Source organism: Ailuropoda melanoleuca, chromosome 13 (genome assembly GCF_002007445.2).
Source record: "Ailuropoda melanoleuca isolate Jingjing chromosome 13, ASM200744v2, whole genome shotgun sequence".
In the NCBI taxonomy this organism is placed as follows: Eukaryota; Metazoa; Chordata; class Mammalia; order Carnivora; family Ursidae; genus Ailuropoda; species Ailuropoda melanoleuca.
The window spans coordinates 45,653,648-45,679,171 of NC_048230.1; the positions used below are offsets into that span (position 1 = coordinate 45,653,648).

At 61.2% G+C, this 25,524-nt stretch overlaps 1 protein-coding gene across 1 annotated transcript in view; it reads right to left on the reverse strand.

Annotated features, from left to right (window-relative positions):
- COL20A1 (collagen type XX alpha 1 chain) overlaps positions 1-20,000 on the reverse strand; it is a 26,249-nt gene extending 6,249 nt beyond the window's left edge. Inside the window, exons 1-21 of the mRNA XM_034641562.1 lie at positions 19,876-20,000; positions 17,802-17,912; positions 13,715-13,858; positions 13,428-13,571; positions 12,016-12,174; positions 11,581-11,700; positions 10,436-11,103; positions 10,106-10,235; positions 8,516-8,551; positions 7,584-7,722; positions 5,679-5,821; positions 5,314-5,423; positions 4,416-4,574; positions 4,251-4,328; positions 3,686-3,749; positions 3,526-3,548; positions 2,848-2,901; positions 1,489-1,542; positions 1,300-1,353; positions 954-1,007; positions 137-208 (exon numbers count right to left, since the gene is read on the reverse strand). Coding sequence (XP_034497453.1) covers positions 137-208; positions 954-1,007; positions 1,300-1,353; positions 1,489-1,542; positions 2,848-2,901; positions 3,526-3,548; positions 3,686-3,749; positions 4,251-4,328; positions 4,416-4,574; positions 5,314-5,423; positions 5,679-5,821; positions 7,584-7,722; positions 8,516-8,551; positions 10,106-10,235; positions 10,436-11,103; positions 11,581-11,700; positions 12,016-12,174; positions 13,428-13,571; positions 13,715-13,858; positions 17,802-17,912; positions 19,876-19,996 — 2,637 coding nt within the window. The 5' untranslated portion in view covers positions 19,997-20,000. The remainder of the gene's footprint in view (positions 1-136; positions 209-953; positions 1,008-1,299; positions 1,354-1,488; positions 1,543-2,847; positions 2,902-3,525; positions 3,549-3,685; positions 3,750-4,250; positions 4,329-4,415; positions 4,575-5,313; positions 5,424-5,678; positions 5,822-7,583; positions 7,723-8,515; positions 8,552-10,105; positions 10,236-10,435; positions 11,104-11,580; positions 11,701-12,015; positions 12,175-13,427; positions 13,572-13,714; positions 13,859-17,801; positions 17,913-19,875) is intronic.
- Positions 20,001-25,524: the final 5,524 nt, after the last annotated feature.

A 25,524-nucleotide genomic window follows, 5' to 3' on the forward strand; every position in this document is an offset into this window, starting at 1 on the left:
CCCAAGCCTCAGCTCTCTGCAGGCCTGGCTTTACGGACCTGATCAGCCAGGAGGGAGGCACTTGCTCACCNCTGCTCCCGCCTCCCCCCTGCTGTGTTTGCTGAGGGGCTGGCTGGTAGCTGGGAAGGGGACTTACTGTGGGCCCTACGGCCCCTGGGGGTCCTCTCTCCCCGCTGGTGCCCCTGGCTCCTGCCATGCCTTGGAAGCCCTGCAGGGGTGCGGGGCGGGGGGAGTTGGCTGCAGCACCCCCCCCCCAGAACGTGGCTCTTCCTCCCTCCAGCCCTGGCTCCCTGGGGTCTGGGTCCCTGTGGCCTTGGACCAAGACCAGATCTCTTCACTTGTCCCGGCCTCCCACGGGCTGGGCCTCATCACCCACCGCTCGGCTGATCCAGGCCTTGTGCCCAGGGCAGAGCCCCACCTGCCCCACCCCTCCACACTGATTCTTCACTAAAACATCCCCTGGCTCTGTTCCAGCTGTCTGAGTGTGACCACGGTCCTCCCCCTGCCCCCGGCCCCGGCCAGGACCGACCTCTTATGGGAGAAGCTCCCAACCGAGGCCACCCTGGGCCGCCCCACTCAGAGCAGCATGGACTCTGCTGGCTGGGGAGGGAAGGTGCTTCTGAGTGAGGCAGCCGAGAAGGAGAAGGGGGCCCAGGTCACGTCCTGCAGCCAGCCTCCCTCCCTAGGCTGACCGGGGAGCCCGGGCACTTTCCCACCATGTGATCTCGCACAGGGATGCCTGGGGCTGTCCAACCTGCCCAGGGGAGGCGGGAAAGACCCTCGCACGGTGCCGTGGCAGGCTCCTGGGCACAGGGCACTCGTACGCCCCTCGGAACTCTACAGGGTTCCAGCCCTGGAGGAGAGCCCCCCCCCACATCCTCTAGCTGTGGACTGTGTTGTGTTCAGCCCTGAAGAGGTGGTGGGAGGAGCCTCGAAGGGCAGGTGGTGCCTACCCTCGGGCCAGGAGGTCCAGGCAGGCCAGCGCTCCCCTCCAGGCCTCGCATTCCCTGAGGGCGAAGGAAGGGGCAAGCTGGGGTGGGGAGGGGGCCTAGCACCCCTACACGCCCCCCCGACACCCCTCCCTCGGATGCCCATGTGGCCCCCATGAGCAGACAGGCAGGGACCCGTCCCTGTGAAGGCGGTACACACCTGTGCGTCACTCTGAGAGCCAGTGAGGCCAGCCCAGCTCAGGGCCTGCCTCCCCGCCCGGGGCAGGGACGACACCCCCCTCCCTGCTGGCCAGGCCACCGCCCCCACAACCTCTGTCCAAGACCCTCCAGCAGCATGTTTCTCTCTCACCTTTGGTCCCTGGAGGCCGACCTTCCCGGGGGCACCCTGCTGACCGGGATAGCCCTAGAAGGGAACAGAGATGGCTGGCTAGGCTGAGGCCAAGGTTTGAAGCACAGGAGGAGGCCCAGTCCCTGAGACCCAGGTCCCCAGCCAAGCCCTCCCCACCCATGTGCCCTGAGCGCGGTCTGATCCCACTACCTGCAAGCCCGGAAGCCCATGGTCCCCTTTCTCTCCTTTGACCCCTGGCGGACCCTGGAGAGGAAAGAGACTTGGTGGCTAGTCTGTCCTAGAGGAAGGGGCAGGCAGCAGGGAGGAGGCGGAGGGGAAGCAGCACCTACCACGGGTCCCTGCACGGTTCGGCCCTGGGTCCCCGGAGACCCCTGCTGACCTCCAGGACCCTTGGGTCCCATCTGTCCAGGTGGCCCAGGCTCTCCCTGCAGACACAGGTGGGGGAGGGACTGAGAAGGCCTGGGGCCCCTCCTGCAGCCCCTCCCTTGATCCTGTCCTCAGTGGCCTTCTTGGCCCTCCAGCCGACTTTGGTACCCAGACCTGGGCTTGTGCAGAGCCGTCTTCACCCTCACTGCCCATCCTGGGAGGGGTCCTGCTGCAACCCTCTCTACAGCCAGGAGTGGACTGAGGCCACCACTCCAGGTCACAGAGCTCGGGAACATGTTCTCCCTTCCCAACCCGGATGGGCCAGTCCCAGAGCTCTGAAGCCCAGGCGCCAGACTCGGCCCTCGCTGGAGCATTCTCCCAAATTCTAAGGGACAGGGTGCACCCACTCCTTCCACTGTTTGAGATTGCGGGGGGAAATGAGAGCATGTTTTCAAGCAATCTTGGTGAATTAAGCATATAAATACACCAAACTCCATAAAGAAAACTGCAGACATTCTCATGTGTGAATATCAATGAGAAAATCCTCAGTAAGACATCACCAGACAGAGCCCAGCAGCACATCACATGGGTGGGAAGTACCCAGTTTATGCAAGAGCGGTTCGGGGTTCAGGAGACACCGATCAGTCACCAAAGTAATAGCTCCAGGAGGAAAACGTGCTTGGCTGCGTCCATAGCAGCAGATCTTACTTAATACCCACACTTGAGTTTTTAAATCTAATAAGAACACGTGGATGTGACAATCACACAACGAAATGCACCCGTCTCTGCTCCCACGCTGGCTCCGCACAAACGCTGGCGTGGCAAACGTGGTCACCACGCACATACGTGGCTGACTTCCATAACGTGCAGAGCGCTCCCAGGAATCAGTAAGAAAAGCAACCCAGTGGAAAGGGTTCCAAGGACGTTTGTCCAACGAGAAACCCCAGCAACTTCCAGAGTGTGTTGGAACTGCCTTAGGAGAACTGCCAGGGAAAACGGCGCCAACAGAGTTGACCTGTAGAGTGCTCAAGGTCAGAGACGGGACGAGATCTGCGATTTCTGGGGTGGGGGGTGAGAAGCTGGCCCCTCCCTGGGGAGGGCACCTTGCTTCTAGTTGTGGGGCTTGCTCTTGCATGCTCGTGAAAGCTAGGGTCCAGCCCTGCAGGACTCCCCACAACTCACCCTGGGCCCTGGGAAGCCCTGCTCTCCTGGGGCTCCGTTCCTTCCAGGGAGGCCCTGCAAGGGCACGGTCAGGGCTCAGCGCCATCCACCCGGCGGCCCCACAGCATTGCCCTGGACTGCAGTCTCCAAGTTTAGGCGGAGAAGGGGAAGGGTCTTCCGGGGCGAGAGAATCCTAGCCCATCCTTCCCTCCCACAGCCTCTGGATAGAGCCGACTCCTGTTCCAGCAGGTCCTGGTTCAATTCCTGGCCCCTGTCTGGTGTGGACCGCCGAGCACGGAGCCAGTGCCTGTTGACCGACAACACTCCCACCACAGGACCCGCCCCATGGCGGGGGTCCAGGGCCTGGAGCGCCACCTCCCAGGGCCCCACAGCCAGACTACCCAGGACAGAGGCTGCCCACGTGGCTGTGACTCATGGCCAGGCCACGTCACACCTGCTGGCCACCACCAGCACAGCGCTGCACCCCCATGGGGAATTGGGGATGTGCTGGATCCTGCACCAGAGAGGAGTCGGCTCAGGGGAGGACAGCTGGGGGGAGGGAGAGGCTTGCTGGGAGGAGTCGCATGAGGCTCCGGTGAGCCCTATCTTTGCGGCAGGCTGGGACAGCTGCTCGGTGCTGTGGCAGCGGGATGTTGCCGGGAGCCCCTTGCCACCCCAGGGAGGAGAGGATGGACTCACCGGAGGTCCTTGGGGCCCGGGGGCCCAGGGGTCTGCGAGGAACAGGTGCAGGCAGAAGGGAAGGCAGGGCGGGTCTCTCCGCCCTTCTGGGAGAAAGGAGACCCCATTCTTTAACTGGACCCCTAGCTGTTCTTGTCTGACCTAGAGCTCAGAGNCGGGGGCCCAGGGGTCTGCGAGGAACAGGTGCAGGCAGAAGGGAAGGCAGGGCGGGTCTCTCCATCCTTCTGGGAGAAAGGAGACCCCATTCTTTAACTGGACCCCTAGCTGTTCTTGTCTGACCTAGAGCTCAGAGCAGCCATAGGCACCTGGGTTCCAGGATGCCTGGGAGGCTGGGAATGAGGGACAGGGACCCCATCCTGGGTGCCACCCCCCCAGGCTGCCCTGCCCGGGCCATTGCCCAGTCCCTCCCAAGTCCCTAGCATGGCCAAGCCCAATGTGGGTACAGCGTGAGGAACCCTGCCCACACCTGCCAGGTGCAGAGGCCACCTGGGTCTCTGGCAGTTCCTCTGACTTTGCTGGTTGAGCCCCTTCCTGGCCCGGTGCATACACCCCAGCTGGGCCCACAAAAAAAGGACAGTGGCCACCCCCGCAGCTGGGGACTCCCTGACACGCTGCCCAGAGGCCACGTCCTCCAGGAAGCCTGTCCTGATCTCTCCCAGCACGGTGATGATGGATGTCCTGTCTACCCGCAGACTCTGAGGCTCGGCAGGCGGTAGTCCACCTACCGCCACGGGGAGTTCGCAGCACATGTCCTCCTCGGCCCAGGAGTCGCTGCACACGATCTGCAATGTCTGGAGCTGGAACTGCGACGCGGAGCAGGGTCAGCCGGACAAGGTCGGGTGTGCGTGGCCCCCTCCGGCCCGGCCCAGCAGGACAAGGCCCAGGCTCACTGTGGCTGAGCTGCTCCGGGGGCCCCGGGCCTTGGCCAACCTCCCCAGCATCACGAAACCTGCGGCAGGTGGGCTGCCCGCCTCCCCAATGGGCCTCTCGGCCACCTTCCAGCAGTCCACGTAGAGCCTGACCTTGGAGAGGCCCACGGCCACGTGCACCTGCCAGAGACCAGCACAGGTTGCCCTGCAGCCCCGCCAGGGTGGGCACCCACTTGTGCCCGCAAGGCCAGGACAGACGGTGGGGAGCTAGGGGCCCTCACCTGGGGNGGGGGCCCCGGGCCTTGGCCAACCTCCCCAGCATCACGAAACCCGCGGCAGGTGGGCTGCCCGCCTCCCCAATGGGCCTCTCGGCCACCTTCCGGCAGTCCACGTAGAGCCTGACCTTGGAGAGGCCCACGGCCACGTGCACCTGGCAGAGACCAGCACAGGTTGCCCTGCAGCCTTGCCAGGGTGGGCACCCACTTGTGCCCGCAAGGCCAGGACAGACGGTGGGGAGCTAGGGGCCCTCACCTGGGGTCAAGATCCTGACTCCACCCCAGGTCTCAAGGGACAGCTCCCTCACGGGGCCTCAGTTTCCCCTTTATAAAGCAGACCAAACCACACCTGTTGCAGATCCCTTCCAGGGATCTGTGGGACCCAGGAAGGGCTGGGTTGCTCTTTGAGCCAAATGAAGACATCTGTCGCAGAGGGGACCGCGGGGCGGAGGCTCAGAGAGCCCAAAGGAAGCTGGGGGGAGTGGGGACGGGGCAGGGAGAGCCACTGTGTGTGACGGGCAGCCTGCCATTGGGAGGCAGGCACATCTTGTGGGTCCTGTTGGGGGGGACCTGCTCCAGAACTTGGGGAGTGGGGGCGGGTCTTGGGGGAGGTGCACGCCAGTCTTTCAGGAACCTTCCAGGACCTTATGGAAGCTTCCAAAGAATATCCTCCTCACTTCAGGCAGGTCAAAAGTGACCTCTTGCAAGGTGGCCCTGGGGTCGTGGTTGAAGTAGGTCAGAGACTTCCTGCCAGCTGCAGGGGAGGGGTGAGGAGCACATGAGACCTCCCAAGCAGAACGGGGCAGCCCCTCGGGAGGGCAGCGTGCAAATGCACCCCAAGCCTCAGGGGCCCAAGCGGTGGTCGGGGGTCGTGGCTCCTGCTGGAGCTCCCGCCTCTCGCTGAGCGTGGGGGCCAGCACCCTCTGCCTGGGGCATCCCCGGCCTGGCCCGGCCGCAGACCTCCTCAGGACCCACAGACCCGGGCCCACCACCCTCCCTCCGGACTGACCGTCCAGCGGGACCCCCAGGACAGGCTGGAAGTCCTCGGCCGTCATCTGCCACAGCGCGAAGGTCTCGCGGGGAGTCTCAGGCAGCACACGCAGCAGGAAGACCACCGTATGCTCGGGCGGGGGGGCGGCCAGCTGGAGGTCACTGTTGGAGCACAGGTGGGGGCGACTGCTGGGAGGAGGTGAAGTCCCTCCGTCCCCCAGACCCACGGCAGCAGCACGGGGGGCCACGACCAAGCCGGGCCTCTCCAGCCTCCATTCCCCAATGGTAACATGGGTATGTGAGGGACAGAAGCGCCCCCAGGCTGGCGGGGGTTCAACAAGACACGCTCTGTGGCCGGGACCGAAGGCCACCCCACCACAGCCAGTGTTCACGACACTCCTGGACAGGGTCCTCCAAGCTCCCATTCTCCAGGGGCTCTGTGGGGGTGGACGGGGGCAGGTCACGGAGGCGTGGCAGAAGGGTGTCTGGGCCTGTGTCCTGGGGTCAGGAGCCCACAGGCCCACAGGCAGCTCTGCCCTCAAGAGTTGCTCCCACTGACCCGAGTGTGTTGGAGTGCTCAGAGTGGGCAGGTGGGGGCGTCCGTGCCAGTGCCCACTGGGGTGCGCTGAGGTGTGGGAACGGCAGGGAACAGGGTGCTAGGTCACCCAATAACATTGTTCCTAAAGGCCTACAGCCTCGCTCTCTGCCCTTCATTTACTCTTAGGATAACTGAGAGTCCAAAAGACCCAGCCCTGCCCACTCCTATGGTTTTTTAAGCCAACTGGCCCCAGGGCCTTGGCACAGGCTGCTCCTTCTTCCTCAGTGCCCTCTCCCTTTCCTGTTGTCTCCCTGATGGCTCTTACGTGCACTGACCCCATCACAGGGAGGGAGCCCTTCTACTCTTAGCAGCCCAGAGCCCCACTTGTGGCAGCTATCACGGTGGGGGGGCACCTGTGCTGGGTGACCTCCCCTGCGGTGGGTGAGCCCATCTGGAGTGGGGGCCGCATCAGCAGAACCGTGAGCTCCAGAGGGTAGACAGCATGAGGGCCTGGGAGAGCCTGTTGCTTGCGGCAAAGGGACAAGGATGGCAGAGCAGCCATCCAGGGAGGGTAGACCTCGGGGCTCCAGACACTCAGAGCAGCCCGCCCCAATAAGAAACCCCAGATTCAAGCTGGGATGGGAGGAAGGGGCCACTGAGAAAGAGAAGGGCTTCAGCCACCCACACGCGTGGGAGACTGTGGCCGCCTGCCAGAAACGTTAACAGGAGCAGGGTGGGGTGGGCAGGAGGAAGAGGACGGGGGAGGAAGCCACAAGTTCAGATGGGAGGATGGCGGTGAGCAGAGCGGCACCTGCCGTAGCCACGCCCGCCGCGCCCCTGCAGGGGAGAAAGTCCTGAGTCCTAGCAGCGGGCGGCGAGTGCGGTGCAATGATCTGCCTTGTTATTTTAACTTCCAGCGCAAGCACCTGACCGCGCTGATAACATAAGCACCCTAACTTAAGGAGGGTTGTCGCAGTTCCCGTTCGAGTCGAGATCTCCCCACGAACAAGGTCTGGTGGTCGTGAGCTGTCAGAAGCCACACAGCCTCGCTCGCAGTTGGTCACAGAGCTTGCGGATTTGCCTGACCCACGCGCACCCAGGACGTGGGACTTCTCAGGGCACACAAGCTTCTGCGTGGAAGTCTGCAAGTCTGATCAGTGCTGGGGCCACGCGGGAAAAGGACCTGCACGTGGCCTCGTTCCACCCACGTGAGATTCATTCATCTGTAAAACCCCACCTGCCCAGGGGAGTCACCTGGTTGGCTCAGGGGGGCTTGCGCCCACCACAGCCTCCCCAGGGAGATCGGGGGGCATCACAGGGAGGATGTGGCCACCCCCTCCCCAGCAGCTACCCCTCTGGGGCCCCAGGCCACCCCCGGCCCCCCACCTGGCCCGGCGGGTCAGCTGAGCATCCTTGAAGAGCGTGAAGGTCCTGGCACAGCCGAACGCCGAGCGCTCCATGGCAACACCGCGGATGGAGGCGTACTCCTTCTCCACCAGGCCGAAGGCCGCCATGAGGTCAAAGCCTGGGGGTCACGGCAACAAGGAAGGGGTGCTCAGAGACTCGAGGTGAGGGAGGGAGGGGCAGGAGCAGAGAGAAGACACTGGGAGTCAGCTGAGAGCGGACGGGAGCAGCACAGGACACGCACAGAAGGGGGATGGTGACCGTGAAGACCACGGACGGACGCACACTCGGAGCCCGCAGGGGGTGGGAGTCAGACGCCCAGGGGCCTCCCACAACGGCCCACATGCAACCCCACACCCCGTAACAGCAAGAGTGTCCAGCGGCTGGTCTCACCACCCACCCTGACTCCGCGGGCTCAAGGGTTAGGGCGCAAAGTGAATGCGATCTTACTTCACTGGGTGCTCAGCATGGCCGTGGGCCTGGGGCAGGAGCCTCACCGCCCCACCAGCGGCCCCGCACCACCCTGCTCCGGGCAGATCTCCCACTCACATGTCAGCCCCATCACCGTGTGACCCCTGACCTTGGCATCTCACCCAGCTCCCAGTTAGCAGAGAGCCGCCGGGAGGCCTGCAGGACCCAGGGCCCTGGCCTTGCCTCTGTGGCGCCACGTCCCAGCTGTGACCTCGACAGTGACGCGAGAATAAAGGCCCCGGCCAGCCTCATGGGGACCTCCCTGTGAAGGTGAGAGTCCTGCCCAATCGCCTCTAATGACCCCGGGGCCCTGGTGCGCTGTCACTGCCCCTTCATGGAGGGCGGGGGTCCCAGGCCGCCTTCCCCAGGAGGACACGACAGGAGGAGGAGGAGGGACAGGTGGGAGATGGGGAAGGAGCTCAGCTGTCACATGGGGGGCTTACCTGAGAGGGGGCCATCGGGGCTGAGGGTGGGGCAGGCTGCTGGGAGGCAAAGGGAGTCAGGGTCAGTGGCGAGGCGTCTCGCCCCCACCTGGGGCTCCTCGTGGCCAGGTGCCCTGCCCTCAAGTCCACGGTATATTGGAGCCACATCCTCTTCCACACACGCTTGCTGGTCTCCAGGCCTGTGGCTCCCACACCTCGGGGACAGGACGGGGAAGGGACAGGGAGGGTGTCCTGCTCCCCCAGGGACCGCACTTCCACCCCCTGGAAGACAGTGCCCGGCCAGGGGTGCTCCCATTGGGTGCTGCTCCCCAACACAGCACTGGCCACCCAATGTGCCCCAGGTGGCAGGGCCAGGGAAATGCCTGGCTGTGGGGACACGCCGACCTGGGGCATGCACTGACCTGGCCTGGCCGTGCAGTTTTACTCCACGGCCAGGTGCACAGGACGTGCTCTGAAGTTGTCCATGGGCTGGTAAAGGCTCCACGGAGGAGGGAGGCCCCCATCTCCAGAGGCACTCAAGCCCAAACTAGATGACCCCGTGGAGGGACACCGAGGGAAGCTGGAATGGCCGAGCTGAGTGGCCTCTGAGCGTCTGCGATTTTCCAAGAAAACCAGCATACAGCAACGAACCAGAAGCGGCTTGATCCTCTCTGCTGGGTCCTGGCCTGTGGGTGGCAGGGTCCCCCAGGGACCACTGATGCCCTGACCATGAACTTGGTGCATCGAGAGAGGCCAGCCTGGGCCTCCCTAAGTAGTCTCCCTGTGGCCCTCGCCTGCCCTGTGATCTGCATTCGGCTGGCTGGAGACTCCCACCAGGCTGGACATCTGCCCTGACCTCCTGGACACAGATGAAGGAGAATTATGAGCCCACCCCGCAGCTCTAAGCACCTGCAGGCAAGGGTCCATCCAGGAGCCCCCAGCCACACCAACCTGTACCCATTTTATTGGACTGATACGGTCCTAACCCTTGGGTTAGCGGTTGCACAGCACACTGGGGACGGTTTCAGTGAAAACCCCAACCTCCCTTCTGCTAGCTCTGCAGTGCTGGGCCAAGTGCAGAGCATGACAGGCAGCATGTCCTGCTGGCAGGACCCCGGCTAAGTGGGCCCCCAAGTCCTAGGCTTCCGGGTACCTGGCTAGGTTTGGGGTCTGGTTGGGGCCTGTCTGGCTGTGAAGGTCTGGGGTCTGGCTTGGGTCTGGCTGGCTGTGAGGGGCTGNTCTGGCTTGGGTCTGGCTGGCTGTGAGGGGCTGGCGTCTGGCTAGGCCTGAGGGTCTGGCTGGGGCCTGGCTGGGGTCTGGGGTCTGGCTGGGCGTTGAGGGTCTGGCTGGGGCCTGGCTGGGGTCTGGGGTCTGGCTGGGTGTGAGGGTCTGGAGCCTGGCTGGGTCTGGGGTCTGGGGTCTGGCTGGCTGTGAGGGTCTGGGGTCTGGCTGGCTGTGAGGGTCTGGGGTCTGGCTTGGGTCTGGCTGGCTGTGAGGGGCTGGCGTCTGGCTAGGCCTGAGGGTCTGGCTGGGGCCTGGCTGGGGTCTGGGGTCTGGCTGGGTGTGAGGGTCTGGAGCCTGGCTGGGTCTGGGGTCTTGATGCCCACTCACCCGTCCGGCCTATGGCAAATACTGCCATACTCTCCCCTGCTCCGTAGACTGCTGAGACCAGGACCCTGTATTTGGTGGCTGCCAGCAGGTCAGGCAGAGTCACGTGGCTCCTGGGTCCTGGAACAGAGATCTGGGGGGGGGGCACAGTCACCTAAGCCTCCCCCCGCCCGGAGCACCTTTGCTCATTTGGGCATCTCTGCTCTCATTTGTGTGTCTTGCCACGGAAGAGCTGCCCCCCCCTCAGCGGACAGGGTGGGCTGTGTCTCCCCCACTGAGCCCGGGACTAGGGGCCCATGAGGGGCATGGCCTCCCTGCTCCCCCAAGACCCACCGACTTCTCGGGTCCTGAGCCCGAGGCCAGCATGTAGGTGAGCCGGTAGTGGAGGACATGGCCACTTGGGGGCGTCCAGCTGACCCGCAGGCTGCTGGGTGACTCGGGAGCCAGGGCCAGGTCGGAGGGTGGGCTCCGGCGTGCTGTGAGGAAGGCAGCACCCAGGAGCTCAGAGAGGGCGGGCCGGAGGAAGGCCAGCACGTATCCCACCACATTCTGCTGCGGAATGAGGTCACGGGGGCGCCTGGCGCCTGCGGCACCGTGCGTGGGACACACCTCGAGGGGGCCATTCACACACTGCACTGTGAACTCGGGGCTCTGCTCAGAAGCCCCACATTGTGTGCCCCCTCCGAGCGCCCGCGGGTGCTCCCAGCTCCTCGGAGCAGGGACAGGTCCTCCCTGTGGCATAGACACCACCGGACCTCCAGCCCGGGGCGGGAAGTGGGATTGCAAACTGCCCCAACGGCTGTGAGAACCCCAGCCGACAGCTGGGGGCTGCTCACCCACAGCAAAGACGGCAACACCCAGGTCCTTGAGGATGCGGCCAGCAGCACGGGCATCATCCTGGGACTTGCCGTCCGTCACTAGGATCACCACCTTGGCCGCCTCTGGACGGGGCCCCGCACCGGGCTTCAGGTTCTGCTCCCGCACGTGAGTCAGGGCCAGGCCTTGGGTAATCGAGAACAAAGGGCGTGCGGCCCCATGTGCCCCTCCCGGTGCCCTCCCTGCCCGATGCCACTCCACTGGCCACTGACCCCAACGCAGTGCCCACCTAGTCAGTCCTGGCCCTGCCAGGCTGGGGGCTGCAGAGGCAGGGACCACCATGGGACCCAGGGGTCTGCCTGCAGGAGACGCTCCTCGGGGGCTGCTTCCACTGGCGGCCCCTCCCGGAAGCTTCTACCCATTGGAGGAGCCACTCACTTCTAGCAAGACTGCCTGACGGAAAGCCCTGTCTCTGTCAAAGACATTAAGGGGAGACGTGCTCTTCACGAAGGTGTGAATCACGCTCAGCACCCACATGGCACTCGCTTGGCTTACACAGGAGTTTTCAAGGCTGGGAGGCTGACCCACGGGATGGAGCTGGGGCTTCAGGACTGAGACCTGGACAGACCCCAAGGGTGCGGGCACTGGGGGCCCAGGCACACCTGTGAATGTGTTTCCCCCTTTGTAGCGGAGGCTGTAGACGGCTGCCAGCACCACCTCCTTGGTGCGGAAGGCGTTGAGGTCCCACTCAGTCTGGGGGTCTCCACTGTACTGAGTCAGGCCTGGGGGGGGGCAGGTGCTGGGTGCTGAGTCATCCGTTCCACACACGGCCTCCCAGGACCCCAGGGAGGGCACACGTTTGCACATGGACAGTCCTAGAACATTCCCCCAGCCCCTGAGGGGGCCCCCACCTGCCCCACCTGGCAGGGCGTCAGCCTGTTGGCAGCAGGTGACACCGATCGGCAGGGCTGTCCTTCGGTTTCCCCAGAGGCTCTGCGCCTCCTCCCAGACTTCCCATTTCTCAGAGTTGGGTCTCCCCTGGGTGCTGGTAGGACTTGTGGGGATGCCTGGGGGTAGGGCGGGGGGCTGGTACCCACCGACTTGGACTTTATTTGGCCCAATTTCAAAGGGCTCGATGACACTGGCCAGGAAATCTTTGACCTGCTGGAAATGACTGTGGCCAATACTCCAGGACCCGTCCACCAGAAAGATCATGTCCACGGGTGTAGGGGGTGTGCAGCGGAAGTGGGGGCTGGCTGTGTGGGGAGGGAGGGGGTGAGGAGCTGGGCCAGGCCCACACCACTACAGGACCCCCCACCCCGCAACTGCTCCAGGCCGGGCTCTAGCCCCCTGGATCTCCTTCCCTGAGGTTGGTAGAGGGTGAGGGGCCACGGGGCTCTGACTTCAAGTGTGGCAGGTAGCCAGGTCTTGGGGGCCCTCAACGGACTCAGAAAACCCTGCATGTCAGCCCTCTGAGCGCCCCCAGGGTGAGTTAATGAGACCTCCAGGTACCCCAGCGCCTCTGCCTTCCAGTGGCCTCGGCAGGGCTTGTCCCTGTGTGCGGTCATCGATGTGCGGGCCGGTGGGCAGAGGCTAGCCCAAGGGGGTGTCAACTGCGGGGTGTCAGCATGGTTGGCAGCTCTGGGGTGAGGCTTCGCTGGCTGGGGTGGTGGCTTGTCCTGATGACCTAGGAGCTCTTGGGAGACAAAGCCACTGCCCGGTCTGGGGCTCCCTGAGAGTCTAGACAGTCAGTACCTCTAGGCCTAGCCCCAGACCCAGGACAGGCCCCTCGTGAGGACTCCTGGGTAGGGTGAGTGCAAGGAGACCCCCGTCTAATGAGGGGCACAGCCCTGCCCTCAAAGCACAGTGTCGTTGAGGAGACCATTCTGGCAGAGCCCAAGTCTACTGGGAGACAGTGAGAGTGAGAGAGGGGACATGTCCATCTGAGGAGAGAGATTCCTCTTTTCACCCTTGATTGATGGGGAGACAAAGTCAGGGACATCCTGGGTCTGGTGAAGGAGGCACGGCCGACAGAAACGCCACACCTGTCTGCCCTGCCCTGGGTCACACAGCAGCCACCCCCCACCCCAACCCTGAAAGCCCGCAGAGGCTGGCGCCCTGGTTGTTTTACCTAACTTCTCCGTCGTTCCTGTGGAGCCCCTGGCCTGGCTCTGCCTCTCCAGGTCTGCAGTGGGTTGGGAAGGGGCCTTGCCCCCCGAGCCCCTCGGTGGGCGCTGCTCCTTGCCAGGCAGTCCTGTGGAGGTCACAGCTGTGTCACCTCTCACCTGCCACACTCAGGCTGGGCAGCAAGGGGCACTAGGGCCCCGAGTGCATCTTCAGCAGGGGACCTGCCCTCGTGAGCCTGGGTGAGCCTGGGTGAATGCAGGAGAGCAGCACGTTCAAGGAGAAGCTGGAGTGTAAGGTCAGACATGAGGAAGAGTGTCCTTGCCACATGAAGAGAAAACGTGAGATGTGGAAGGTGACCTACCCTCACCCCCCTCTGCACCACCAAGAGTAGGCAGGTCTTGGCTTGGGGACCAGGCAACTTGGGGCCCAGGGTCTGGGCTCCCCCCGTGGGAGGGCGTGGGCTGCATGCCTGCCTCCAGTGGCTTCCGACTGCTCCTGCTCACAGAGTGACTCTTCAAATCCGCAACTGCAGAGAGATGCGGGGCGCTGTCGGGGTCCCCCACCCCAGGGTGGCAGCAGGGCTGGGGGGGTCGTGTGGGGAGCCACAGCTCCCTTCCACACACACGCCCACTCTGAGGCTGGGTTCCTTGTGCAGGATTACGGACTTACTCACAAACTCCCTCTGTGCCAGCAGGCTGTTCCCTGACCTGGTGAGCTCGAAGATCTGCACGGTGTAGCCCTTGAAGGGGCTCAAGCCCCCCACTGTGGCCTTGGGGGTCTTGGTGGTCAGCATCACCTCCTGTTCCGTGTCCCCTGGGGTGGGGGTGGGGAAAGAGATTGAGGCCACCAAGGTGGGCAAGTGTATGTCTATGCACACGTGTGGGAGTGTGCGTATGTCGCAGAGTGGGAAACACTCCCAACCTCTAAAATTTAAAAAGATTCCCCAAAACTGCTAGTTCATGTTGCGTCTGTCAGAAACAAACACAAATTTTTTCTGAAGTTAGACAATGTTACATAAGGTCATAAATTATTTCTGTAAGTTTTCACAATGGCTGGCACTCAATGAAGGGCAACCAGGTGTACAAGGAACAAGGGGAAGTGATAGAAAGTTAAGAGAAATAACAGACAATAGGAAGAGACCCACTGATTTTCCAGACAGTGGAGTTAAGGGGCTTTAAATTAATTATGCTAACTAGTTTAAAGATTTAGAGATAAGCCTATGAATTTGGGTATCAAACTAGAAACAATAAAAAGGAAATTACAGAATGTAAAAACCAAATAAACATTTTCCAAATGGAAATTCTAGAACGGAAAAACAAAAAACTGAAGTTAGGAATTGAAAGAATGACTTAATAGTGTCTTACACATAAATGAAGAGATGAATAGTGGAATACAAGTCAGAATAGAAAACACAAAATTAAGAATGGAGCAATAGGGTGCCTGGGGCCTCTGTCAGTGAAGAACCTGCCTTCGGCTCGGTTTGTGATCCCAGGGTCCTGGGATCGAGCCCTGCGTCCTCCCTGCTCGGCGGGGAGTCTGCTTTTCCCTCTCCCTCTGCCCGCCCCCCTTGCTTGTGCTCTCTCTCTTGCTCTCTGTGTCAAATAAATAAATAAAATATTTTTTTAAAAGAATGGAGAAATAAAGGAATTAAAAATATAGAAGAGTCAGAGGCACTGGAACAGGGAGAGGGTCCACATGTGTGTAAGTAGAGCCCCACGAAGAGAAGAGAGAGGAAACGGGGCACAAGCCATATTTAAGGAGACATGGCTAAAGAATTTTCCAAAACTGTAAGAGAGTAAGATGCAGACTCAGAGCACCAAGAGTCTGAAGTGAGGTGAAAAGAGGTGGACACCGAGAGCATCAGACTAAATGTGCTGAGAACGAAACAGGGGGAAGCACTGCAGAGCAGTCAGGAGGAGAGAGCGGACTCATGGCTCACGCAGCAACAGCTGGTTTGATGGTTGAGTTCTCAAGAAAAACAACAGAAGCCAAAAGACAATAGAAAGATTCTTCAAAGTGTTGAAAGCACGTGCCAACTCAAGATTCTATACCCAGAAATGGCATCTTTCAAGAATGAAGATGTTTCAGACAGACAACAAAACAAAACCCCAGAGAACTGGCATCCAGCAGACCCAGACTGCAAGAGTCACTAAGAGTGTTTTCAGGCAGGAAAAAAAAAATCCCAGACTGAGAGACTATGGGAGGAATAAAGATAAAGGGTGAATATGTGAGTCGGTCTAACTTAATATTGAATTAATACAACTACAATACTTAACATGTGTTTTGAGATTTAATGAAGATGTAGAATTAAAGTGCATGAAAAGGGGATAAATGCAATTGTGATTATTGGAAGCCTTAACTCTACCTGGGGAAAGGTGATACAGCCGCCATATCCAACCTGTTGACAAGTTAATGTCCAGGGTGATCACTACATGAGTGAAGGAACCATAACTACCAAGCTGCTGGGGACCTGGAGTAAAAAGTGTTTGATCATCTCATACCTACTCATCAGTCTTAACTTCTAAAAAAGGAGACACCAAACATTGTGTATCTCCATTTGTGGCACAATAGAAATCACACAATCACATATAAAGAATTCTTGCCAACAAACCATAACCAAACCGGAATCTGACTAGCTTCTGGGATGGAAGTGCCAATCTACAGGAGACACGGGGAGAGGAAAGGTCTACGTGGCACCATGGTGACACCATCAGCAAAACACAGAATGTCAGATGTTCCACAAGACCAACAATCTTCTTTCTTCAACAATAAACATTAAAGAAAAGGGGAAAGACGAAGCTGTTCTAAATTTGAGATTACTGGGGCACCTGGGTGGCTCGGTTGGTGAAGCATCTGCCTTCGGCTCGGGTCATAACCTCAGGGTCCTGGGATCAAGTCCTGCATTGGGCTCCATGCTCAGTGGGGAGCCTGCTTATCCCTCTGCCTGCTGCTCTCCCTGCTTGTGCTCGCTCTCTCTCTCAAATAAATAAAATCTTTAAAAAAAAAGTAAATTGAAGATTACTTGAGACCTAGGAACCACATAAAGTGTGTGGATCCTGTTGGGATCCTAATTCAAAGAAATTAAGTGTAAAAAATATTTATCAGACAAGTTGGAAGATGAGAACACAACAAAATATCTAATGGTAGCTCTGAAATATTTTCACTTTTTAGGCATGCTAGTGGTACTGGAGTTATTTCTGAGTGCTTCCTTTTAGAGAAAACTACTAAAATATTTATAGACAGAATTATATGATTATATGATGTCCTGGATTTGTTTTTAAAATAATGCAATAGATAGAAGGGATTGGAGAGAGAGATCACACAACACTGGTCATATGTTGATAACTGTCAAAGCTTCATCATGGGAACATGAAGCTTCATTACACTGTGCTCTCTTATTTGAATTTTTCCATAAAAATTGAGTTTCAAAGAGGACAAGGAGAGAAAAATATTACAACAAGTATAACAAAAAGAAAACAAATAGGAAAATGATAGATTTAAACCCAAATATGTCAGCAATTTCTTTAAATGTAAATGGATAAAAATGTTTCTGTTAAAAAGCAAAGATATTCACGTTGGACAAAAACACCACTGATCATGTGTTCCCTAGAAGGTGCATCCGCAGTGACGGGTGAGAGAGGCGAGTGGATGGTGTCGTGTAGGCACCGCCCGGCGGAGCCAGCAGCGCTCGCCTCGGAGGGGGCATAACGGAAACCTGACGAGAGAGAACGGGGAACAATCCATGGCAGGAAAGCTTCAGTCTGGTAGGAAGATAGGATAATTCTAGACTCACGTGCCCCTGAAACACGGCCTCCACAAATACAAAGCAGAGTTTGGTGAGACAAGTGGAGGAAGACATTTCTAGCAGAGCGGGGGATTTAAAATGCTTCCCTTGGTGACTAATGGCATAGGTAGACCCCAAAATCAACAAGAACAGAAAATTTGAAAAACAGGGTAAGTAAATTTGGCTTCATTAAAATATCAGAAAACTGCCCCCAAGTCAGAAAGGGGGTTCTTCTTGGGGGCAGGGAGGATGGAGATGGGGAAGGGGCCTGAGTGGGGCTGGGGTGCAACTTTCCACTCTGGGAGGGGAGCTCAGGCTCATTCACTTTGTGTCAGTTTCTGCAATTAGACACTCATGTTTGGGGGCTTTTCTGTGGGTGTCAAACCTCAATTTTTGAAAAGTTTACATTTTCCTTTTTTTGGGGGGGGAGTGGCAGAAGGAGAAGGAAAGAATCTCAAGCAGACTCCACACCTAGTGCAGCCCGACATGGGGCTTGAACGCATTCATGACCCTGAGATCACAGCCTGAGCCAAAATCCAGAGTCAGACACTTGGCAAACTGAGGCTCCCACGCGCCCCGACTGCTGGAAAGTTTTTAAGATGAGCAGCCAGCATCACGCTGGGGTGCTCTGCGGCTGAGCCTTCACAGCGGTCCTGCCTACCTCCCGTAAAATGTGGGCTCATACTGCCCATTGGACGCCCGCTCGCCGGCATGCGCAATTCTGAAAGGGACCCAAGCCCCAGGACGGAGTCCTTGTTTCTTCTAGAGACACTCACTGAGCACATTCTGCATGAGCTGGGTGTGGGGATGCAGCAGTGGGAACTGTACAGGCCTCATTCTCCTGCTGCCCGCTCCCACCGTAGCTCCCCCCGCAGACACAGGGCTGCTGGGATGGAGGAGCTGGACAGACCAGCACGCCAGCCGCTGGTCCCGCCGGCCCTCACAGAGGCGGGGGAGGCACTGGCCCCTTACCTGCCATGGGCTTCACCTGCAGCAGGTACCCGAGGCTGCTCCCCTCCGACCCACTCCACTTCATCTGCAGCCGGTCCTCAGGCAGCACTGCCAGCCTCAGGTGGCTGCCCGCTGGGGAGACACGACCGGGTGGTCAGGACTGACCACTGGAGAGCACCCAGCAGCTGGGGGCCCAGCCCCACCCCCTGGGGAGACACTGGGGAACCTGAAGCCCCATCTGGGGCTGAAGGGGGACCGGGCCCTCCGAGGGTCCCAGGTGCCAGGGCCACCTGGTAGGTCCAGTGAGGAGACTGCCCCACCCAGAGAGGCCTGCCTGGTTCTGCTAGGGGTGTTCCCCGCCCTGCCGACCAAGGCCCAGGCTGCATCCAGGATCAGTAGGAACAGCCCCGGGGCCTGGAGCTCCCTCATTTCCCAGCACAGTCCACACAGCCTTGTTGGGGTGCCGTGGCCGTCCTGGGAGGAGGAGGGGCAGTGGAGGACTGAGGAATGGGACACAGCCTGGCCTTTCGGGGAAGATTCTGGGGCAGGGGTGGCTATTTTTGGAAAAGTGGGACAGAGATGGGCTTCTTCTGGCTGTCCCACTGAAAGCTGGGGCATGGGAGGAGGGCAGGGGTGGGGGGCGCCCAGGGCAGACACAATGATATGGTTCAGAGGGAGAATCAGCTGGACTGGGCCCCGGATGTGCCCGGCTGCTCCCGGGAGCACCAGGCTGAAAGGCAGGAATGTCTGATGGGGGAGCTATGAAAAGCCATTTGTGAACAGGACCCCCCCAACTCCTGCTCATGAAGAGCCCTCTGTCTCTCGCGGTGCCTCTGACATGCTGGGGGAGACATTCCCAGCTGCCTTTGGGATCTGCATGTCAGGGGGCCTTGGTGGGGCATGGGGCAGACAGCGGCGGCCTGCTGGTGGGAAGCCCCCCCGCCTACCCCTGGGGAAGGCAGCCCAGACATGCGGGCCCCCACCCACCCTGCCGTCCTAGGGACCGGGAGACCTGGGTCTGCCCAGAGTCCACAGGGATCTGTGGGGATGGCCCATCCATCCTGCTGAATCCAGAGCTCAAGGTGTCCGTGGGCTCACTAGTGACTTGGCCTCACCATGGTGTGACACAGTCAGAGCCCCGGGGACCAGGGACATGCCCTGGTGACCGTGGCCAGTCTGCCTGCCAAACCAGAAGTGAGGAAGCGCAGTTATCAGACCCGTGCCACGGTGTGGTGTGGCCGCAGCTGTGCCCCTCCTCCGTGCACACGTCTTCAACAGAGATGGTGGATCAAACACAGCGAGCCTCTGGCCATCGCCCCCAACACGCAGCTTCAAACAGCGAGGAGACGCGGTCTCCTGCCAGCGGGACTTGCTGGGAGCCGCCCGGGCTGGGGGCAAGCCAGGGCGCAGACGCTGCAGCCCGGCCTTCCCAGAAATCAGTGCAAGCCGGCCCCCCTCACGGGCAGCTCAGCAAGGACCCCCGCCACGTTCTGCGGCTGCGTCCCTTCTGGGGTATTCCAGAGACTGGTGAGGAGTGTGACCCCCAAAGAGAAGCACCATAAATACGCGGTACAAGGCGGTCGGACTGGCCACACGGCACAGCGGGGGCGGCTGGACAGCCCTGCACTCTCCCGGGGCCTGAAAGTGAGCAGGGAAAGGGCCAGGAGTGCAGCGGACGGCAGAGAACGTTGCTCTCCTTGGGCGGACAGGAGGAAAGGGGTTTCCCTCCTGACTCCAGATTTGTGCTGTTTGGAAGTTCTACCCTGAAGGGGTGTCCTGAGATAACTCAAAACACAGCGCGAACGTAAGATGGAACCAGATGTGAGTGTTTGTAACTGTTGGAGAGCACACAGCGGTGTCCCCAGCACGGTGGCCGACTGCGAGGCCGGAGGTCCAGCAAAAAGTAGAGGGTGGCACTTTGGGCAGAGGACACAGGTGGTCTCACGCGTTCTGCTCAGAACAGCTCCCGGGCAGCGTCAGGAGCAGCAGGCAGAGGCCCCCCACAAGTGGGGCCTGTGCCCTGGGTAGGGATAGCCCGCGGTGGGGTCGGGGCTGACTGGCGCCACATTCCCAGGAAGCACCCCCATGTCCTTACCTTGTCCCTGGCCGCGTCCCAGGGCAACACCCAGCCACAGCCAGAGGCAGAGCCCGAGGTGGGGGCACAAGAGGCCGCTCATGGCACACTGCCTGTGCGAAGAGAGGCCTTTCGGCCACATTCCGTCCGTCCATCTNTTGGACGCCCGCTCGCCGGCATGCGCAATTCTGAAAGGGACCCAAGCCCCAGGACGGAGTCCTTGTTTCTTCTAGAGACACTCACTGAGCACATTCTGCATGAGCTGAGTGCGGGGATGCAGCAGTGGGAACTGTACAGGCCTCATTCTCCTGCTGCCCGCTCCCACCGTAGCTCCCCCCGCAGACACAGGGCTGCTGGGATGGAGGAGCTGGACAGACCAGCACGCCAGCCGCTGGTCCCGCCGGCCCTCACAGAGGCGGGGGAGGCACTGGCCCCTTACCTGCCATGGGCTTCACCTGCAGCAGGTACCCGAGGCTGCTCCCCTCCGACCCACTCCACTTCATCTGCAGCCGGTCCTCAGGCAGCACTGCCAGCCTCAGGTGGCTGCCCGCTGGGGAGACACGACCGGGTGGTCAGGACTGACCACTGGAGAGCACCCAGCAGCTGGGGGCCCAGCCCCACCCCCTGGGGAGACACTGGGGAACCTGAAGCCCCATCTGGGGCTGAAGGGGGACCAGGCCCTCCGAGGGTCCCAGGTGCCAGGGCCACCTGGTAGGTCCAGTGAGGAGACTGCCCCACCCAGAGAGGCCTGCCTGGTTCTGCTAGGGGTGTTCCCCGCCCTGCCGACCAAGGCCCAGGCTGCATCCAGGATCAGTAGGAACAGCCCCGGGGCCTGGAGCTCCCTCATTTCCCAGCACAGTCCACACAGCCTTGTTGGGGTGCCGTGGCCGTCCTGGGAGGAGGAGGGGCAGTGGAGGACTGAGGAATGGGACACAGCCTGGCCTTTCGGGGAAGATTCTGGGGCAGGGGTGGCTATTTTTGGAAAAGTGGGACAGAGATGGGCTTCTTCTGGCTGTCCCACTGAAAGCTGGGGCATGGGAGGAGGGCAGGGGTGGGGGGCGCCCAGGGCAGACACAATGATATGGTTCAGAGGGAGAATCAGCTGGACTGGGCCTCCGGATGTGCCCGGCTGCTCCCGGGAGCACCAGGCTGAAAGGCAGGAATGTCTGATGGGGGAGCTATGAAAAGCCATTTGTGAACAGGACCCCCCCAACTCCTGCTCATGAAGAGCCCTCTGTCTCTCGCGGTGCCTCTGACATGCTGGGGGAGACATTCCCAGCTGCCTTTGGGATCTGCATGTCAGGGGGCCTTGGTGGGGCATGGGGCAGACAGCGGCGGCCTGCTGGTGGGAAGCCCCCCCGCCTACCCCTGGGGAAGGCAGCCCAGACATGCGGGCCCCCACCCACCCTGCCGTCCTAGGGACCGGGAGACCTGGGTCTGCCCAGAGTCCACAGGGATCTGTGGGGATGGCCCATCCATCCTGCTGAATCCAGAGCTCAAGGTGTCCGTGGGCTCACTAGTGACTTGGCCTCACCATGGTGTGACACAGTCAGAGCCCCGGGGACCAGGGACATGCCCTGGTGACCGTGGCCAGTCTGCCTGCCAAACCAGAAGTGAGGAAGCGCAGTTATCAGACCCGTGCCACGGTGTGGTGTGGCCGCAGCTGTGCCCCTCCTCCGTGCACACGTCTTCAACAGAGATGGTGGATCAAACACAGCGAGCCTCTGGCCATCGCCCCCAACACGCAGCTTCAAACAGCGAGGAGACGCGGTCTCCTGCCAGCGGGACTTGCTGGGAGCCGCCCGGGCTGGGGGCAAGCCAGGGCGCAGACGCTGCAGCCCGGCCTTCCCAGAAATCAGTGCAAGCCGGCCCCCCTCACGGGCAGCTCAGCAAGGACCCCCGCCACGTTCTGCGGCTGCGTCCCTTCTGGGGTATTCCAGAGACTGGTGAGGAGTGTGACCCCCAAAGAGAAGCACCATAAATACGCGGTACAAGGCGGTCGGACTGGCCACACGGCGCAGCGGGGGCGGCTGGACAGCCCTGCACTCTCCCGGGGCCTGAAAGTGAGCAGGGAAAGGGCCAGGAGTGCAGCGGACGGCAGAGAACGTTGCTCTCCTTGGGCGGACAGGAGGAAAGGGGTTTCCCTCCTGACTCCAGATTTGTGCTGTTTGGAAGTTCTACCCTGAAGGGGTGTCCTGAGATAACTCAAAACACAGCGCGAACGTAAGATGGAACCAGATGTGAGTGTTTGTAACTGTTGGAGAGCACACAGCGGTGTCCCCAGCACGGTGGCCGACTGCGAGGCCGGAGGTCCAGCAAAAAGTAGAGGGTGGCACTTTGGGCAGAGGACACAGGTGGTCTCACGCGTTCTGCTCAGAACAGCTCCCGGGCAGCGTCAGGAGCAGCAGGCAGAGGCCCCCCACAAGTGGGGCCTGTGCCCTGGGTAGGGATAGCCCGCGGTGGGGTCGGGGCTGACTGGCGCCACATTCCCAGGAAGCACCCCCACGTCCTTACCTTGTCCCTGGCCGCGTCCCAGGGCAACACCCAGCCACAGCCAGAGGCAGAGCCCGAGGTGGGGGCACAAGAGGCCGCTCATGGCACACTGCCTGTGCGAAGAGAGGCCTTTCGGCCACATTCCGTCCGTCCATCTGTCTGTCCAACCACTGCTGAGCTTCTCCACCCACACCAGGCGCCCCACATGTAGTGATCAGGGACTACTGCAGCCCACAGCGGCTCCATGCTCTGCCCACAGTGGACCTGTGTCCCGCAGGGCCTGAGCACATGCTGCCCCAGGCGAGGTGAGAGGTCAGCTGCCTTTCCCCTGCCCACCCCTGGATGTGTCTGGCCCGGTCACAGCCTCAGGTCCTGCACCCGCCCTTAGGACATTCTCACAGGCCAGCAAGGGACCCTGACTGCTGGCCCGGTCACTCACTAGTCCTTAGAACAGACTGGGACAGCTGCTGCCAGGGCCTAGGGGCCTGGGGAGGGAACAAAGCCGGGTAGGGGCAAACACTGTCTGCAGCCTAAGGGGCGTCTGAGCACAGCCCCTCAGGGCCGTGGGCCTTCCCCTCTGCCAGCCCCAGGGGAGTGCGTCCTGGTTGAGCACTGGCCCCAGATCAGCAGGGCTGAGAGGCCCTTGGAGGTTGGGGTCCTGAAGGAGCCCTCTGGGGTCACCATTCATTCCCAAGCTGCACACAGCCTGGGGGGGGCGCCTCTGCTGACCCTGTGGAAGGGACACACAGCACAGAACCTCAGGACCCCAGCCACACCCAGGGAGGTGGTGGCCAGCCCCGCCGTGGAGAGCTGCTGAGCTTGTGGGCGTCCTCGGGGCTGCGGAGGGCTGCAGGGCAGTGCACGGGCTCTGCACCCTCCAGGTCCCTGGAGTCCCCTCCCGATCCACATTCTGAAGCCAGACCCCTCTGCTCCCCAGAAACCTGACTCAGTGGGGCACAGAGGTCATGCTCCCAGGGGCACAGAGGTCATGGTTGTGGACTGGAGCCCTCTGCACAGTCTGCCCTCGATACCCCAGGCCTTTCTGAAAAGGCGAAATCATCCTCCCATCACAGACCTGGGCAGACCCCTGGTAGCCCTCCTTGTCCACCCAACCGCCCAGGACCACAGGCAAGTCACTAACCTTCTCCTGGGCAAGGGTGGTGTTCCTGGGTCCCCACGTACTCATACCCCTCTGGTCCTGGCGCAGACACAAGAGGCCAGGGCTTATGAAGGTCCCTGTCCCTCCGACGTCACTGCCTCAGCCCACCCCCTGGCCCACCCCTGGCCTCCTCCCCTCCCCAGGCTCTCCCCACCTCCCAGCTACAGCCCAAGAGTGGGGGTACAGAGTCCTAGCATGAAGGACCCATTGCCACAGGGCAGGGATCCCACGGCAGGGGTGGGGGCATGCACCAGCCAAACACCTTTATCCCTCCTCTACGGGGTCTGCCCCAAAGAGGGGACCATGGGGCAGGCACCTCAGGGACCAGGGCCACCACCTGTGGACCCAGGTGCTTCTGGGGGGGAGGGCGGAGCAGACACATCACTTCCTCCCTACTCTTCCAGCATCGTGCCCAGGCCCACGCTGGCCCCCGCTGGAAGCCTCCCCTGCACTACTGGCTTCTCCACAGCCCTCCTGGGTCTGAAGGGCCAGCCGAGAGCGGCCCCTCCCAGCCACCAGGACAGCCCCAGGCCCGGAGCCCCAGTCCTACTGCTTGGGTGCAGACACTGACCAGACCAGACCCCACTGCAGCCCCACCCCTGGACCCACCTGACCCGGGACCACCCACCCAGGCAGCTGAGGGGTGAGGGGAGCTGACTACCAGGAGCCCATCAGGGCTGGCAGCCTGTGCTGGGTCCAGCTTCCGGAGACAGAGGCACTTTGGGGGCGGGCGCAGCACGGGGCTCTTGGGGTGGGAGAAGGCCACAGTCTGAGACATGGTATTCACCGGAGGCTGGCAGCATTCAGGGGGCAAAGGTCAGGGTCTGGACGCTGCCAGGGGAGGGGGGCCCTTGCCCGACTCCCATGGGGGCTCAACCCCCTCCACGCACTCTTGGCCACGGGGAGGACACTGCCTTGCCCCTGCCGGTCCACCAGCCCCAAACCTGGGAACATTGCTGGGGGGTGGGGGCGCATGGTCCCAGGCCTGGGCCAGGAAACCAAGATGGCTTTGCCCCAGGTGGCTGAGTGCCCCTCTGGCTCCCCCACCCCCGCATCCTGACCACTTTGCAAGCCCAGCTTCTCGCCTGGGCAGGCAGTGCTCCTGTGGCTAGGAGGGCCTTAGGTCGTGGGCCAGTGGAGCTCTTTTGATTTGCCATAGCCCAGGAGCTGCCTGAGCCTGAGGACCCACGGCTGGACACCAAGTCATCAGTGCTGACAGACGCAATATCCAAGGTGCTGGGCACCTGCCCAGTCCTGGGACCCACACCGCAGCCAAGCCCCGCACGCTTGAGTGCGGACCCGCAGAAGATGCTAGGCCCAGCAGTCACAGACAATCATGCACTGGCCACACCGTGTCCATCCGTGGCTCGTGGGCACTCGGGACCACATATGCACTCACACGCACCCCACCGAAGCACCACCCTCCACACATACAAGCCAATCAACTCCTCAGCACCTCTGGCTGGACCCTGTCCACCCCTCACCTGTATGCCCACCCTGCAGTCCTGCACAGAGCAGGAGCTCATCACCTGTGACCCCCTGAAGCCCCAGAGACCAGTTAGCAGTGTCAGGGCTGCCCCGGGTCACTGAGAAAGGACAGGACGGCACCATGTGCTGGCTGGCCCGTCACCCGTCATGGGCCCTCACTGCAGCGGGCAGGTAGACCCCGAGCCCACCCTGAGCACAGGTCCCACTTCCCCCAGGTGTGAGGGCTGCAAGGGCTGAGCCAGCCCTGACCATATCAGTTGGGTCAGACCCAGCAGGGCTGCTGGGACAGGGGGTGCACACCAGACCGTGCAGAGGGTAGGGGCCCGGGAAGGCCCCAGCTCTGGGTGTGAGGTCCCCAGACAGCCGCAGCACTGGGGCTTATAAGCACGGAGGCCTGCCGGATGACTGAACTGGGTGGCAAAAGCAAACCTGTGTTAGGGACACAGCCAAGAGAAAGTACAGAACGGTCCTGTGGAAGTCTAGAAAGAGAAGGAAGCTAAGTGGGGCTGGCCAAGTGCACCTGCTGGTCA